The sequence below is a fragment of the Falco biarmicus genome, chromosome 3, assembly GCF_023638135.1.
Source record: "Falco biarmicus isolate bFalBia1 chromosome 3, bFalBia1.pri, whole genome shotgun sequence".
Lineage (NCBI taxonomy): Eukaryota > Metazoa > Chordata > Aves > Falconiformes > Falconidae > Falco > Falco biarmicus.
Genome location: NC_079290.1, coordinates 82,255,583 through 82,273,504, shown reverse-complemented (window position 1 = coordinate 82,273,504; position 17,922 = coordinate 82,255,583). Strand labels below are relative to the sequence as shown.

Sequence of the window (17,922 nt, the reverse complement as noted above, 5' to 3'; positions counted from 1 at the left end):
CGTAGTACATGATCCATTTGCAGGCAAGGAACTGAGTATCTTTTCTACCTGACAAGAGTTCTGGTCAGCAAGGCATATATGAAGCCTCTGTCCCTCCTATCACTACCCTTGCTATTGTTTTTTGATCTACAGGCCTTGGTTGTGACACAAAAGTAAAGCACAGTAACTGACTTGGATAATAAAAGCTTGGAGTATTCGCTCTGTTAACACGTGCAAAGAATGTTCCACAGTCACTTTTTGAGGCTCACAAGTCATAGGGAGCAGGAAATTGTTTGCCAGTAGCTACTATACCTATTGGCTAGTCTGTTGTCTCATACCTTTTTTTCAGAAAACACATTGCATTTAGCACTATGAAAACATCAACTGAACCAATAAGCAGCATGAGAAGGAATCAAGAGAGGAAAAAAAAAGTGATTGCAGCCATGCAAACTGAAAAGTGTCTAATGAATTTATTGAAATGTCTGCACCACTAAAAAAGAGGGTCCAAGAACTATAATCCAGTGTGGATGTGGAAAAAGAAAAAAACGCAAACATCTGGGAAATATATTTTTATGGTATATCCAAAGCAATCAGAAATAAATCCATCCACTTTAATGCTTTCCAGGTGCCTCTCAGAATATCATTATCATCTTCGCCACAAATGACAGCTACTTCCTTGGTAATACTGCAATGAAATACTTGCTATTACCAAATATAGAATGTATTAAACTTGTGTAGGACCCGTCCCTACAAGAAAATACTAAAAACCACTTTTTCTTGTTTTCCTTTGGAGGCATGAGATTGAGATGCCTCCAAATACGACTGAAGTGAATGAACAGTATAGTCACTATTAAAGCAGAGTAAATGTCATTTATAGCACATGCAATGATGCTATTAAGATAACTGGTCTATTTAAAGAAGTGGGAAAATCCTTGGTGTAATCCAGTAACTAGTGTGGTCACTACGAATCCTGTTTAAAGTTTCAGTTATTTTACTAATATTTCTAAGAGAGCCTTAGTTATTCTCTGATTTCTTTACATGCACTTAAATACACCAATGCCAAGATATTCAGAAATTAAATGTATGTTCCAGAAAGTTGAAAGAATACTGTTTCATTGTAGCCACAACTTTTATGACAATCTAGTCCTTAAGACTATATTTAGGTAACACAAAATTTTGCTGTAAAGTGCTGTAAAACAGATAATGTAGCACTGGTGCACTCATTAGGCTTTGTAAATATACTTTTAGTAGGGAAATGGTGGTGAATGGGGACAAGCCCACGATTCCATTCTGAATGCATCTCTGTCAAAACTTGTCCAGTTCAGAACAGCACCTTCTTCTGAAGAAAAATGTTTCAAAGACCATTCTTGTTAAGAATCACAAAAGTATAGACATGTTAGTAGAAGTGGCAGCAGAATACCACATCCCAACACAAATGCAAAAATGTGCTAGTGAGAGTAAACAAAGAATACAAGAAAGATACCGAAATCCCTCTATTTTACCAGCCTTTGAAGTGTTAATTTCTGCAGCTGAAAACAACTGTCTTTGAACCACCAACATTGGTAGAACAATATAAAAAGAATAATTATAATTTAAAAATTATTGACCTGAGGTGCTGTTATGTGCTTATCCATTTTTCTGACAAGATTGATAAAGTAAAGGTGTGACACAGTGATTTTTGAATGAAGTCTTTCAAAAGCACTCTTCCACATTAGATTAGAGACAAAGAATAGAGATGCACACAACTGAATGTATTCTACTTTAAGCTATTTGCCCTAGTTCATTTTCTGTCTTCTGCTAAATCAGGCTTCCTACTTTGCTGTAGAATGCTAATACTAAATGTATTTTACCTCTTTCACACATTGCATTACACCGTAATTACCATTAAAAACATTATAGGGAGTCATAAATAGAAATAACAGTACTAAACAGCTACTGTATGATGAGAAGGATAACTTAGACTGAAAAAGCAGAAAGGTATCATAAATATTATATGGTCTCTTTTCACCACTAAATGACTGCTGTATGATGTAAAATTATTATTTTATTATGCATATGAAATTTATCAGTGAAATGTGCTTTCTACAACACAACATAGCTCAAAACATAAACCAAGACAGCTAGACTATCAAACATTAGTGCCCAAAGCAGGTTCATAAATCCACATTCCAGACCCTTAACAAGTGACCTACTTTTCGCTGACAGCCTACACTAAAATTTTCTGTATCCTGAATATTTTGGTACAATATTGTTAATTTTAATGCTACAAATATGTACCTATTTGCTATTTTAAAAATACTCTTTATGTGAAAGGACTCAGCATGAAAATAACAAAGAAGCAATTCTAAAATGCAGAATCAACAGAAGTACCTCAAAGCCTCCAGGTAGGAACCAGAAATCTTTCTAGCTATTTCTTGAAATTAAAGTTTTGGATTTTTATTGAAATATTGAACCTTAGGGGAAAATTAATTCTCTTAAATCCTTAAAATCTCTTAAAGAATCTTAAACAGATACCAGAAAATATTCTTCTCACTGTAGTATCATCACACTTATGTAATCCGTTTCAACTTCAATGACTGGGCAACCTGAACGTAATGAAGTGACAATGGGTACCTATGTAATGTTCAAATCACTCATCTTTTGATGATGAACATACACTCCTCTTGCAAAATTACTATTATTCTCATCAAGTCAGAGCAAAAATGGCTACCTTATTTCTGGTGTTACATTTCTGTAAGCAAAGACAGTATTAGAAACAGAAGAATTTCAGTAGTACCTGATAGGATTTTTTGTTGATATGAAAAACATTAATTTGTTGTCACAGGATATGATACAAGGGGACATTTACCTTTTAATTTCTCTCTATCTGAAGTCACAGTATTCTGGTATTTCACAGCACTCTGCTGTAGGAAAGACGTTAATGAAAACTACAGACTCGCTGAAAGATTCAGGTTGGAAGCGACCTCTGGAGACCTATAGTCCAATATCTTCTTCTGAACAGCGCTAACTTCAAACCCAGATGAAGTCACTCAGGGCCTCACTACCCCAGAAAATATGGCTTTCACCATAGCACCACAAGCTGTATATTCAACACAGAACCTCCAGACTTTTCTGAGCTTGCCTTGGCTTGATTTTCAGTTGCGGCAGCGATCACCTGGTGGCCACGTGCCTGTGTGCTTCCTGCGTTGGCTTCACTCTGGGACCACCCGTGGCAGGGGCTGGCACCCCTACCTGGTCACTGTGGGGCAAACAGCACCCTGGGGTAACCGGGCTGGGGGGGGGCAGCCTGCGGCTCCCAGACTTTGCCAGGGAAGCAGGCAGAAGGCGGCAGGCTGTGATAGGAAAACCTAGTAACATAGCCTCAGGTGGAATAAAATTGAGGAGGCAGGGGATCCAAATGACCAGCATTTACCTCCTCCTGATGAAGAGCTCGGGACACTGACAGCTTGCAGTGACACCCTTGCTTTCTGCTCATGGAACATCAATATCATTCACCTTAGGGCCCAGAGGGACATCTAAAGCATAACACTCAAAATCTTGTTTATGGACAGAAAGTAAATAAACCTGATAACACACACATGTATGTGTATATATATATATAAAGCTAAGAATTTATTGGTAATTCATATTTATTGTTGGTATAACTGAAATCTTAACAGTCTAATCCAAGAATCATTATTACTTCTACGCTAATTAGAGAAAAAGAAAGAAATGAAAACCAAATAAAGAAATAAAAACTTCTGTATTAAAAAAGCAAACTCCCAGCTGTAATAATACAGTTTAAGTTGTTGTACACACACTTCCCAGTTTCTAACCCTTTTTCTGGCAAAAGGCTCGTGCTTTAACTGTTCCCTGTCGGTCCTAAGGCTGACGGCTTCAGCCTGGCAGTAGTGGTGAGGGAAGACTTTCAGCAAGTCATCAGCATCTGGAGTCCTTTGTAAGAAGGAATACGATGTTGATATTGATGCTGATGATTACTTCTTGCTCAATGTAGGATCCCCTTAGGGTCATTTTTATATATATAACACACATTTATAACTTGCTTCTTTGTTGGTCTGCAAGTCCATGCCATAGATGTAATACATATGGTGTTTTATATGTGATAGAACTTGTTCTTTGTTCCCCCTAAAAAAACCACTTATGTCCAGGTCTAGGTTTGCGTTTCTTTACCTGACCAGTGGAAAAATTACCTATAGACCCGGGGTCTCCAGTGTCAGGCCTGTGCCCCACCTCTACTCACTGCATGCCTGTATTTCTCCATATTGCATTCTGTGTATCCACTTCTTAGAGGCTTCCACTATGATGCCAGGTCTGTATTTTTCCACATTATGTTATACTTGTAGATATTTCGTTCTTCACACAATAGTTATTCATTAGTGTTATCAATATAGTAACTACAGTCGTACTGTGCCATACAAAAAGTAAAATTAATTAGCTACAGCCAACTTGTCATTAGAAAAATTGCTGTTACAGCTAAAACAGGAAAAGTAAAGCTCCAGGAAGGTAAAAAAAATTCAGATAGCCTTAACCTTGAGGCCTTGCAAACTAAGTACAAAGCACATGGCAATGGCAGTATTGTATTGTGGGACTATGTGGTTACAGAAGCCTGAGGATAATACCAGAGAAAAAGGGGATATACTAGAAGATTTTCTGCATTACAGTTTTAGCTGTATTTACACTTTTCTGGGTTAATTAGATAATGTGGACTGTGACTGTTATTATTATTATGAATGAAATATCACTAATATTTGTTTGTTGTCTTTTCATTAGATTGTCAAGACTTTAATTAGACTAACAATAGATTCTAAACTCTATATTTATAGAGCTTTTGCCCACAATAAGAGTTGAGGCGCAACAATTTGCGCAGTTGAGTCTAGAAAATCTCCTGCACACAGATTCCATCACCTTTCCAGGCAGCCTCTCCCAGTGCTTAACCCCTCTCTTGGGAAAGAATTGTTTATGTCCTTCCACCCAGGATTTGTCCTGTCGCAGCTTGTGCCTATTGGCTCTCATCCTTTAACTGTATGCCTTTTTAAAAAATCTTAGCACATCTTCTTCTGTAAGCTCCTTCAGGCAGTAAGTAGATGTTAGTTGTCCCCCCCCCAAAGCCTTTTCTTCTGCAGGCTAAACATCCCAAGCTCCCTAAGTCTCATCACTGTATGAGCTCCAGTCCACTAATTACCCCAGAAGCCCTTTGGTAGACTCCTTCCAGTTTCTATTTGCATACTCTGTCCATCTTCCCCACAGTCTACCGTGCACAATTGGCACTTTAATTCTTCCTCAGAACAGGCTTTAATTCTGGTAATGACATGTAGATCAATAGAAAGGATTGGCATCTCACCCATGTGCATATTTACAAACATGCCTGGAGTAGAAAATGGATTTGAAAATTTAAAAGACCAAAACTAGGATTTGTTTTTCCAGTTTACTAGCCTTAAAGCTATGTGGGGGAAAAAAAGGAAATGAGGAAGGCCTTAGAAAAATATTCGATGTTCATGAACATATTAGTAGCGTACATTTTAAAATTTATTAATTTAATTTACAGGAATCTACATATAGTTCCAAATAATATATTTCAAATGTTTCTGTTCTTTACTAACAGCCTTAGATTTTAGAAATGCATGAGGCTTCTATGTTTCAGATTAATTTAAAAAACAATTTTGAAATATTTCAGTTCCTGTAATGAATGGTATTGCTTCACCATGTTTTGGTGAAAAAATTAAAATCCCACTCAATGATTTGAAACCTCATTCATTTTCATCTGCTACCTGAGTGTTGTTTCTGAAACTGTCATTATACTGCCTCCTTTTCAAAGACAGCATTTTAGAGAACCCACTGAACACCGACACCTTACAAACACCCCCCTGCAATGTTGTAAGAAGTTCTCAGTGTATATTCCCATGTCTCGTGATGCAAAGCACCAGAAAAGAGAGAGAAGAGTAATTATGCTAACTGCTTGTCAGCGTTAAGATCTTGCACTCAGTGTTAGTGAGTCATCCCTACAAACTGTCAGCCAGGCTGTATCAGTGAGACAAATAACGTTATGAGAGGCTATTTTAAATATGTACCTTGAAATAAGGCTGCAAATTAATAGAGGTCAGAATAGTTTCATGGTTCTCTTTTATATACACTGAAAAGATAGAAAAGCTGTGTGAGAAACACCAAAGTGGGCACTGAAAATACTGCCTTTCACCACAGAAGTTTAAAAGTGACTCTCATAACGAAGTACACTAATGGGAATAAAACGCAGAGTGTGCAGTGTTTCCCAACACAGCCCTATGAAACCACAGTACATAAAGGTGTGGTTCATGATATACACGAACATCTAGCCATCTACACCTGCAGGCAAATACACATTATATAGTGCAAACCCAAGCCAAGACCAAGTATGACTACTATGAAATTGTAAAGGCCCTGGGGGCACTGACTGGCCTTGCTGCCTCTAACCAACTCCACCCTCAAGCTCCCACCATGGCCCAGGAGCCCCATTTCAGCTCAGCCCCCTCCGGAGCTCTGCTGTAGGAGCTGGCTGTGGACCCTATTGATCCTGGCCTCTGGACTGACTTCCCAGCTTCACCTCGGACCCGCCTGGTAACTGCTGGGGCTGACCCTGAGCTGTGGGTTGACCTCCTGGCTTGGCCTCAGACCGGCCTCACCACCCCGAACTTGGCTGGTGCTCTGGATTCTTGCTCAATGCTGGCTGCCAGCAACCAGGTTTTCCCAGCTCGCCCCATGCTGCGGGACAGGATCCTGGCTGGTGAGTCCCTGCCCTGCTGGGATGTCTCATCACCCATGGCTTCCCATCCCTTGGGGAGCAGCCAGCCTTTGCTGTACCTTACAGAAATACAGAGTGGTGTGGCTACAGTGCATCTAACTTGTACCTCAGTATTTATATGCACACCCCTATCACACCAGATACTAATGTACACTGGTGTCACTTGAAAACAATTATTTTGGTATTTCTCTTGAGTGCTCTGGCATAAACGTTGAGTGATAATTCAATATACCTATTTATTGATACAATCAAAATGGTATTCTCAAAAAGGCTCTTCAAAGACACACAAAAAAACCCCAGCTGAAAAGCGATAGTTGTCTACAGTTGTATAAGCCTACTCTCAAACAAAGTAAGAGGAAATCCATGGAACAATTTGGAATATAAATTGTACAACTTTCAAAAACCATTATAAAAGACACGATGTCCATGATCTGGAAAAAAAATTGCAAATTTGATATGGAGCTCTAAGCATTTAGAAGATATGTTTTGCATCTGTATAAAAGTAGCTTGTGTTACTTCTCACTCAAGTAAATTAAATTTTTCTTGTTAAAAAGATGTAGAACCAAGGGTCATGCTACAGCCTTTCACAGGCTAATAAAGGCTTTGATCAAACTCGATGTTTTTTAAAATGCACCTGCTCCTACCATTTCAATGGATCCTATTCCTCCAAAAATAGTCTGCAATATGATTGACTTTTTACATTCTTGGCAAAACAAGCAGTATTACATGACAGACTACAGCACATCCACCTCTGAACTAAAGTCTGCAAAGAAGTATGTTAACGCTTGGGAAAAAAACCCAAAAACTTATCAAATTAATCCTCATTTACCTTCTCACATTTAAATACCTAGCATTCCTAAGTATGGTCATAAGGAGGTGCACTTCATCTTTTTGGCTGGAAAAACTGTGACATGAGATAAAGGACATATTATGGGGTTGAGAGGATAAAGGCTAAAGAAATCTATATAAGAAGATCTGATGAGTTAATGGTTCATTGGGGATAAAAAATCATTAACGTTCATAGAATAATTCACTTCCATTTCATGAGACATTGATCTGTTATTAATCCAGATCTGCAATAAACTACTTAAAGCTGTGTAGATGTCTTAACTAATGTGATATATTTACTTCTATCAAAACACAAATATATAACAAATTATGTACAATGTCTTTCATTTTTCTATAACAACTACACAATTTATCAATGAAAGATAGCTGTTGCTGCTTTCTGTCTTGCTGGGCTCCAGCATATTAGAAACACAACTCCTACAAAGCACAAAGAGGAAGCACCTGGCACAGAATTCCAGATATTTTTGCTTCTCTCCATTGTGGGGTTCTCTACCATTTCTGCAAGACCTTCAGAAAATGCCAGAAAACCAAAACTATTTCCTTATTTCTCTCCATAGAAATTAGTAGTGTTTAGCAAATAATACTCATTTACAGAAATCACCAGCTAGCGCTATGCCTGTTCTAACTACTGCCTTCTACAAGCAGCATCCTTACCCCCCAACAGTGTTCAGTAACACACCTTCCTGCTTCTGCTTCTTGCAGATACACCAATGCATTTCCTATGCCTGTAGGAAAAAGCAACCAACAGTAGAAACCCTTACAACTGTGCTCAGGAAACTAAGAGCTCAGGTGTCTCCTGAATTAGGGAGACCTTGATGGCTGCTATGAATTATGCTTTTTGATTACGGTCTGCATATATCCTTCCGGCAGCCGAGGCCTAAGCACAGGCAACAGTGTTAACCAAATTCCACAAAGTCATCATGAGCCTGGAAGCAGTAACGTCAGCCCCACATCACAGGAACTGCCCAGTCTGGAGTGGTACTGCTCCCAGAAACCTGGCATTGGTTACTCTGCATTCACAAGCTGTCTCACTGGAACAAATCTGGAGATATTCTCACCCATATTCTCAACAGATAGTAAAATGTGCATTGTGTACTATCAGTTAGAAAGCCTACTGATTCACTGCACATAGCTCATGGAGGCAGAGGAGGAAACTTACAAATGACTGCTCTCACACAACCTCTCCTGCAATAGCGCATTATGCAGATTTTGTATCTAATCATCAAAGCCTACCTTTACTGTGAAATGTTCTCCTTAAGACTACCTTAAATTTTTTGCAGCAACTTCAGCCAGTATGCAACCCAAATGCCCAGCAGATTAAGGCTAGCTCTCTGAACACACATGACCTGTTAAAAGTCCTGGTATGGACTCTCCATTTGCTTTTTCTGCAAAAAAAGCGTTGGTGATGGATCTTGAAAACCTTCATTGAAAATGACTACAGGTATTTGTGAGACAGACAGGACAGTTAAGGTCAGCTGGGACATACAAGGTGTACCTCTCCACTTTTTCTGACAACAGAAACATGTCAGTGAAGGCTCTATTATCCGACCCTTAACAGTTCACAGAAGTTTGAGTCTGGTGACCTTCAAAGCAAAACAGACCTATCTTCTTTACTACTTGATGAACTAATTTGTATTTCAAATTCTCTTAAATGAAGCACCTATCTGTCAGGATGATAGGCACTGTACAGAACTTGCAAAGAGAAAAAGAACTATATAAAGCAATCAGAGAAGCCTTTTATTCAGCTGCTACAATAAATGACAGATAGTCTCATTATGCAATTCCCCTAGCTCCTGTTAACATACCTGACCCCTAGAACTATATCACATGATTCGTCAGTATTGCAGTTACAAACACAGTGCGGTAATACCTTCTCACAGTGATTTTGCAGTATCAGTCTTGGGCAGGAAGAACTGAAGTTCCCAAAGCGCACACGTACATCTCACAGCTCATTCAATGTAGACAACAAAAGAGACAGTGTGCAAACAGAATCCATAAAGCATTTTCAACTTTGTTTATCATAAAATATTTTCACAGAAGAAATTATAGAAAACATGTAATTGACAACACAAATCATTATAATAGCTTAATATATTCAGATGGAAACTGAGCACAGCCTTGTTCAAAAGACTTTGTGTATTTCATTAAGGAACTCATTTTGTTAAGTAATTCTTTAAGTGTTCTTGCATTAGCATACTGGATTATACAGTGATGAATGGGGGGATAGTGTGAAAACAGCAAAACAGATCCAGACATGGGTCTTACTTTACCTGTTGCCTCTTCTCAAATTCTAACTTGATACGGGATTTGATGCAGTTGCATGTGTCTTGATAAGTCTGCTGCAGCGCAAGTTCCATGAGGTGTTTGTGGTACGCTCCTGCCAAGTTTCCACAGATAAAAATGATTACATTTGCCAATATCTAGGTTAAAAAAAAAAAAAAAAAAAAAAGTGTTAAGGAATTTATATAACTAAATTAACAGAACGTAATCCTAACCTGCAATGAAAAATTGATGCAGTTATATATTTTGCTTTTGTTTGGTCTCTAGCAAATGTTCACCTTTCAAAAAGCTTTCACTATTAGTGGTAAAATCCAAAGCAACAATACCATTTTAATTTAGGATTAAATAAGAATGATAACGAACAACATGTTTGCCTACTCAATAAGGCATATAGTTTCTTGAAAAGAAATTCAGCGCAAGTTCTCTGTCTACTGCTGAGTATTAGTTAGGTGGGATTATAATCTATTGATGTAAAACAATAGCTATAGCTCCTAATAACAACATTGGAAACCATGTTATTGCCATGTTCTTTTGGCAAGACATTTTCTTTTGCAGTGCCATACAATTAAGGGGTGAGAAGTTTCACCTACATCAACAGCCTGACCTTCATTTTACCTCAGCCTGACCCACTATCTGTCACTCAGCTAGAAATATCAACCTTGGTGATAGTAAGCAATGTTTTCAGTAGTGAGATCTGACATCCCTCTACTAAATATACTTTTCACTACTAACAAAAAATTACATATGCCTGAAACACAAAACTTATAATCTATAAGATTTAAGGTCCAATTTAGGCTCTGTGTACACAACAACACATGAACACGAGAAAAAGTTCCCTTAAATAATCCAGGTTTGCTTAGTAAATGTCTGGAACATTTCAGAGAGTAAAGAGAGGACAGAGGCAGGCCTCTCCTGTGCTTGAACTTCGAAAAGGCAGTGTGTGGCAATGCTAGTACTTTCAACTGTCTCCAGTTTATTGCTGAAAAAAAAAGAGGAGCATTTAGTCATCCTAGCTCACACAGCAGAGTAATGAAACCAATTCTTAATTCAATAAAAAAAAGATAATATCGAAAGGGAACTTAAGTTGAGATACAGCTGCAATCTGGTGAGAGCAGGTCTCCATCTGTAAGGCCCTAGTGTATCATATAACCTGGATTACAAGTGCTACGTGATGTCAGAGTACCCATGGTCTGGAAAGGAAGGAGGAAGAAAGGAGGCTAAAATTTAATTAATTCTCCACAGTTAATCTAATAATGAGGTTTATGATAGATTTCCCCAGTGGTCATGCATTGGTTGGTTTGGATGTACCTATGTATTGGGCAATCTTTTGTGATTTACTAGTAGTGAAAGAGCCAGAGATGTCAGAAAAAAAGTCCAACAGTACACTACAGTATCTCAGGGAAAAGAGATAAATCGTCCTATTAACAGAAATCGATCTCCTTGAGGAATACATTTTATTCACAAAACATACACGGACTTTTAATGCTCCTTTTATAAATACACACTTTAAAATGAAGGTTTTAAAAAAATGCTTTTAAATTACAAATTATAACATCATTACAGGCAATACATGTTCCTTTATTTGTGACATGTCTGACATCTCACCTCTCATGGTTCCAAAAAGCTAAAAGCAGGACCTTATGCACCCTTGCCACAAAAAGGTCTGATGTTTTCAATTTGGTTAAACTTTTCCTTTTTTCCCTGAGACTTGAAGATCATGGCATTATAATGTTTTTTTAAAATAACATCTTTCTTAAAATTTTCTAAAATTCATAAATGTAAAAATGAGGAGAAAAATCTACATATTTCACTTTCTCCAATGAACCTCTGTTACGAAGTAGAGGGATAAGAAACAGTTTAAATAAAACACTTCACAATAGATAATACTTTAAGAAACCATAAGAGATGACGGTGTACAGTAAAGCATTTGAACTCAAAATATTAGTATTTGTTTTTAATCACAACTGCTTGATTCTGCTTTGATGTGAGCAATGTTACAGTACTCTTAGGAGACATGGATGAGTGAAGATCCTGTGTGACAGATTATAGTGCATGGGTAGGGTGTTCCAGATGGCAATCATTGCTGGGTCTTGACATGAAATTATGAAATGAGAACAAATGCCTGAAAATAAAGATTGCTGGGCATGGAATATTCTCAGATATGCAGTGGGAAGTTTTAGCAACCAAATGATCACTGAACTGAACAGAAATCAACAGTGTGCTTTCATAATCTCTGTGTAGAGATCACTGTTGAAAAGCCACACACAAACTTACCAAATGCATTGTCCAGCTTCATAAAGTTATAGACTATTTAAAGCAAAACTTCAGGGATATAACCAATCAAAATAAAACAAAAATAAAATACTGTGGTGGGTACATGAAGGAGTAAATTATGAGTATCATCTTCATAGCCAAAGAAAAACAGATTTCAGTTTTATGACTGAACTAGCCGAAGCGAGAAAATAGATAGAAACAAGTGACTGACAGGCAAGGAGGCTAATTAACCAGGCTTTTCAGATTCTCAATGGGGTAATTCAGCCCACACGAAGCTCTGTGCTGGATTCCAGTACATGAATTAGGCTGTTCAAAACAACTCAGATATCTCAGCCATTGCCCTACTTAGTGTAGATGTAACACACAAGTCTGTAAGTGAATATGTAGATAGAAACTGTGTTCAAAATGTCATTAATTCTTTGTGGCTAGCATGGATTTCATTCAGAAATGTGTCACTACGGTATTAATGTAGAAAAAAATTTCCATGAAATGGATGAACTGGTTTCTAACTAAGACCAGCTGGTTTTTTGCCTTATGTAGTCTGGCTTGAGTGAATATTTCTGTACTTATCACTGAAGAGTCGTTGAGTGAAACAGTTCAATGAAAAATGCACTTAACATTGCTAAATAAAATAACTAACATATAGATTCTTGCTGAGTATCTCTCTTCTCCTAAGTCTTGCATTTTCTTCTGCATTGTGCTTCAGCTTCAACATATGACGAGCTCCATCCCAGGTTTGCTTTAAAGTCTCATAGGCGCTCTTCCTGAAGGAACAGGTTCACAGTTTCCTCATCTCCAAAAAATTAACTGAGCTTCCCGCTTCCCAAGCAAATACTCTTGTCAGTATGCAACTGTGCAAAAAGTTCATCCTCTTCAGGCACCTGCTCTAAGAAGACCTCACGCTGTGAATCCCACCTGTACTGATGCACTTGGAATGCAATCCTGAGTCAGACCAGTCTTCTACCTTGTCATTTCTCTAGGCGAGGACTCTGCAGCTCTTTCTCTTTTCCTCCTCCTCTCAACTCGAGGTGAATGTTGCATAATAAGAGATGTGGTGGATCTTCTGGTCAGAAACACTGCATCTTGCTGCGAGAGCTCCTAACAACTGTGCAGGTAAAACCGCAACCGAGAACTTCTATAAAGGAATTAAAGGGCACCTGAATAGAATACACACATGGTTAGGGCTTCTGTCAAGGAGGACAAGCCTGCTCTCTGGAAAAGGGTGTCACTAATGATGGTAACTCAACAGCAGAAAAAGACCACGGTGACCTCAAAGACAGTGTTGGATGAACTGGCTCATCTCATTTACAAACAGGCACTGTATGAAAAAAGCCCACCCTACAATATACATAAATTCTAGTAAGCTCCCACTCAATTCACCATACAGAAACACTGAGTCACACAGCAGAAGTTCTAATCTCTCTGTATATTCAGTGGAGAGGTAAGGCTATCTCCTGGGCCATCTGCACCCCTTTAGATATATCCATTAAGTGCACACTGTGGCGAAGTTTCTGCTTAATCAATTAATAAATTTAATTCCTACAGAAGGTGATCTAAGTATGAGTCAAAAATTAATGCAAGGAACACTACGATACCACCGGGAAGTATCTCTAGGTACTCCAAGTACCAGCTTGCACCTCTAATCACTTAAGGAACATTATCATGCCCGATTTCTCTTCCATCTCTTTCAACCTACAGAAAACTGTATGCACTTCCAGGCAATGGGGCATGTTCTAGACTGTATTTTTACATTCAAGCACACATATTTTTCAGTATCGGTGAATATAATCTGATGTCTAGTGCTTAACTACCAAAATAGGCTGTATTTAAAAGCAAATGAAGACAAAGTTAAGTAACTATGACTAATTTCTCCAGAGACTACTGAAGTTCACTGAGTTGCTCAAAAAGAATTATTATATATAAGTTCAACTGATGAAAGCTGCTTACAAAGTATAGGTATACAAGGAAGTACCTTGCTATATAAAAATAGAAGAATTATAGGCTGCTGATTCTGAACTGAAGCATAAAGATTTTTTTAAATATCTTAGTAACTGCTGTTCAAATACTGAATATAAAAATCAGTTCTCTGCAGAGTTTCCCTACATGGAAAGCCTCCAGTTTATAAGTTATTTTGTCACATTTTTTTCTTCTTTGATATTGTACAGATCCTTCCTTCAATTCTTGCATGAACAGAATTATTACCAAAAAAACCCCCAACACAAACAACTAACTTTGTCAATCATTAGATTCTACTTTGCTTCTGGATAAGAAAGCTGAGGAAATGGAAGCTGAGGGGTGGGAAAGAAAGGCTATTAATTTATAACGTCTGCATGGAAATTAATGGGAGAAAAAAGAATTCTTGTGTCACTGCCAAGGTGCAAATTCTTTAGCTCTGAAAAGATGAATCATTTCTGCCCCCATCTGATCTTTCATTTGATAGTTTGTGGTGTGGCTAGCCAAGCTAGGGAACAAGTCTATACCTCTTTGGAACCTGTACCGTTTTAGACTCAGACAAAATTAAGCTGGAAAGAACACCACTGGGTAGAAACTGAAAAGCAGCATTTAAAAGGAAATGATTAGACACCATGTAAACCAGCCATTCATATGGTCACCATGTACTATGCCAAATACCATAATTTTAAGAACGTGTGTTCAGAAGGCTCTCCATCTACTCCATGCAACACTCTTGCCCATGGAGCTCTGGCCAGTTGTATGATGCTGAATTTTTTTCTTTCACATTTCCAGACTTAGGGAAGTCCAAAGTGAGGAGTTCCAACACTCATACTAAAGTATATACTTCAAAGTATAAAGTATATACTAAAGTATAACACATTTCAGTGTCAGCAATACCTATAGCCATGTGATAGCTCACAAAGTTGACAGAATCAAAAACAGGAGACAGTTTGCCCATATGGCAACCACTGTTTCAAAAACAAGCAGTTTGGGGGAGTAACAAAATTAATGAAGGCTGGATTCCTACGGATTTCTATCCTTTTGTCCATTTATTTCCTTACTTGCTTCCAACTCCTCAAACAAGCCTAAAACTAGTGGTCAAGTGGTGCCTGGTCCACCATTTCCAGTTACACTGTGTAACAACTGGCCTTTTCCTGTATTTGTCTTAGTGAGATGACTTATTTGAGGGCTGTATCACAAATACTCACGAATTAACAGCAAAAATCAATTTCTTTAATGACTGCAACATTATGTTTAATAGTTTGAAAGGTAAAAGGTATTTCAATCCTAAAATATTCATGAAGGCTACAATAAGAACACACTACAAATGAAGAGAAGAAACAGGAAGCTCTAGTATCCTCAGACCCTTTTTCTGTATCAAGGAGAATCTCAAATGTTTTTCAGAAAGATAAGTAGAAAAACAAATGCAATTTTGCAAGAAACAACACAATTAAAAAAATAAGAAAATGCCCAAAACACCCAATAACCTAAGATTTATTAACATAACTGAGAATGAAAAAAATAGTAAGAATTTGAATTACTCATTATTCAAGACATCAAAAAACTGCACCATATTTTCAGTGCTAAAATAAACTTAGTAAAAAGTCCCTTTGTGGAAGGGAAATTGATGTCATTTTACAAGCCAGGAAGTTGTGGCGCTGTCTTCTAATTTATCCTCTTTGTATTTTTTGCAGTCAGAGCATTGTGGGCACCACCGATATATTCCTTTTCTGTAATATCTATGTTATCTGATGCGATTTTCTTTTTATCATTACTACAGATTGCAGTTTGTCATAGCTCCAGGCTGTTCTGTGGAACGACTGGATTTATTTTAGTTGGCTCTGTGCATGGACAGAGACTATGTGTATGCCAGTGTAGATGAAAACAGATCATAAACTGTAAGCTCCCGAATCAAAACCAGGAAAAATATACTACAAAGAAGAATTAAGAGTTATGGCCCCTTTAGATCACTTCTGTGTAATACACATAATCAATATCATTGACTCTAATAAATGACACTTCATATTTTGAATCTAAAATATTTTCTTTTGCCAGAGAGGAACTCATACTCTCATCGTTCAGAAGAGACCAGCCAGCCACCGCATTGCCCTTCCTGCCTGCAGAGAGGTCTTTTTGTGTTCACATGTGCCTCTGGGATCATTTTATTTCTTTACTATTAAAACTGCTCAAACACATTTGAATATACAATTAGTTGAAATACACAAACAAAAAAAAATCAAATCTATTTAGATATTTATTTAGGCAAAACTAAGAATAACTTTGGGTTTGACTTGAGTTTTGGAAGTAGAACCTGTAAACAACTGATACTCTCACTCATCTTAAAAACTAAAATGTTATCCCAGAGATTCATTTCTAGCTCCAGGATCTGATATAGGAATGAGTACTACAGTGCTATAAGAAAAATGACATTTAATACCATAATATTTAAACAGTTTACTTAAAAAAAAATAATAATGGGGCAATACATCAGTCTTTGATATACTGCAGAAATAGTCACATGTCTAATTTTTGACATACCCTCAGCCTTTTCCAAGAAATTAATCTGCCTCACTCTTAAAAAAGAGACTAAAATCTGTAATACTACTATATTTACTTACAAGACCAGAAATATGCTGCCAGGTTAAATGTCTAACAGTAGATGTCTCCTTTCCCTCAGCAGGACTACTACTAGGCTCTCTCTCCTGTACTATCTACCAACCTTAATGAAGATTATTGATATTATGATTTACCAGCCCTCATGAAATTTCTTGATATATCTCTGAACACCTCACCTTCTCAAAAGTTTTACAGACATTCATCTAGAGATTCAAAAGATACCAGGAGAAATCAGGACAGACAGATAAATGAACTGATAATCACATACGAGCTCTGTACTAATATACTAACTTGTGACATGCCTAACTGGAAATGAGATTACCCTCAAAACCATAACGATGAATTCAGCTTTCTTCCCCAATCACTTTAGTTTATATTGTGTGTAACTGCACTGCATATTACATATGCTACATACTCTGAGTTATCAATATATAACAAAATTAAAATCAATGGACAGTTTAGTAGTACATGAATAAATTACAGTAAGAACATATACTCAATGTATTTTTTCTATTGCATTGCAAACTGTTGACAACATGTTTTAACCTAATTGCTAGACAACAGAAATTAGACATTTTGAAATAGTATTTTCTATGATCTCTAACTAAATGAAATTATGATTTATGTAAGAATCTGTTCTTTGGTGATATTTTTCTCTATCAGTATTCATAATGAACTGGATAAGCTTTTTAATAGAAAATATTCCTTAAATATTTGTTCTGCCTGTCTGATGACTATGACAAACTTTTATCAAGTTCATTTTTCATAATTTGGCAGCCTGTGCTAGGAAACAGTGGTCTTCGGCTCGGTACTTTGCAAAGAATAATATGGAGCTGAAGGGAGAATAATGACCTTGGTGTATAACCAAGGAAAGTGATGACATACAGAACTGGATTAAACTGATTCCAGAATGTTCTCCAAGCCAAAGGTTCTACTGATGACACGCTCACATGTGTTTGTAATGTTTTTTTTAAGACTTTGGTTGCCTTTTTGAACTATATTGAGATCACCAATCAGCATTTGGGTTAATTCTTAACTGTAAGGCATCTAACAGGAAACAAAGTTCAATTTTCTGCTGTCAGGCAAATGCTGTCAAAAGTCAGCAAGTCAGGACAAAGAAAGTACTTAATTTGGTTTACATTCAGGAAGGAATGAAGTAAATACTAAAATTTCATGCTGCTGCCGCCAACTCATTG

The 17,922-nt window shown here is 37.3% G+C and overlaps 1 protein-coding gene across 2 annotated transcripts in view; it reads right to left on the bottom strand.

The window, feature by feature from the left end:
- Window positions 1-17,922, bottom strand: part of ADCY2 (adenylate cyclase 2) — a 224,907-nt gene that overhangs the window by 108,038 nt on the left and 98,947 nt on the right. For both annotated transcript variants that reach the window (XM_056332859.1, XM_056332858.1), the window contains exon 4: window positions 9,874-10,023. In XM_056332859.1, coding sequence (XP_056188834.1) covers window positions 9,874-10,023 — 150 coding nt within the window. The remainder of the gene's footprint in view (window positions 1-9,873; window positions 10,024-17,922) is intronic.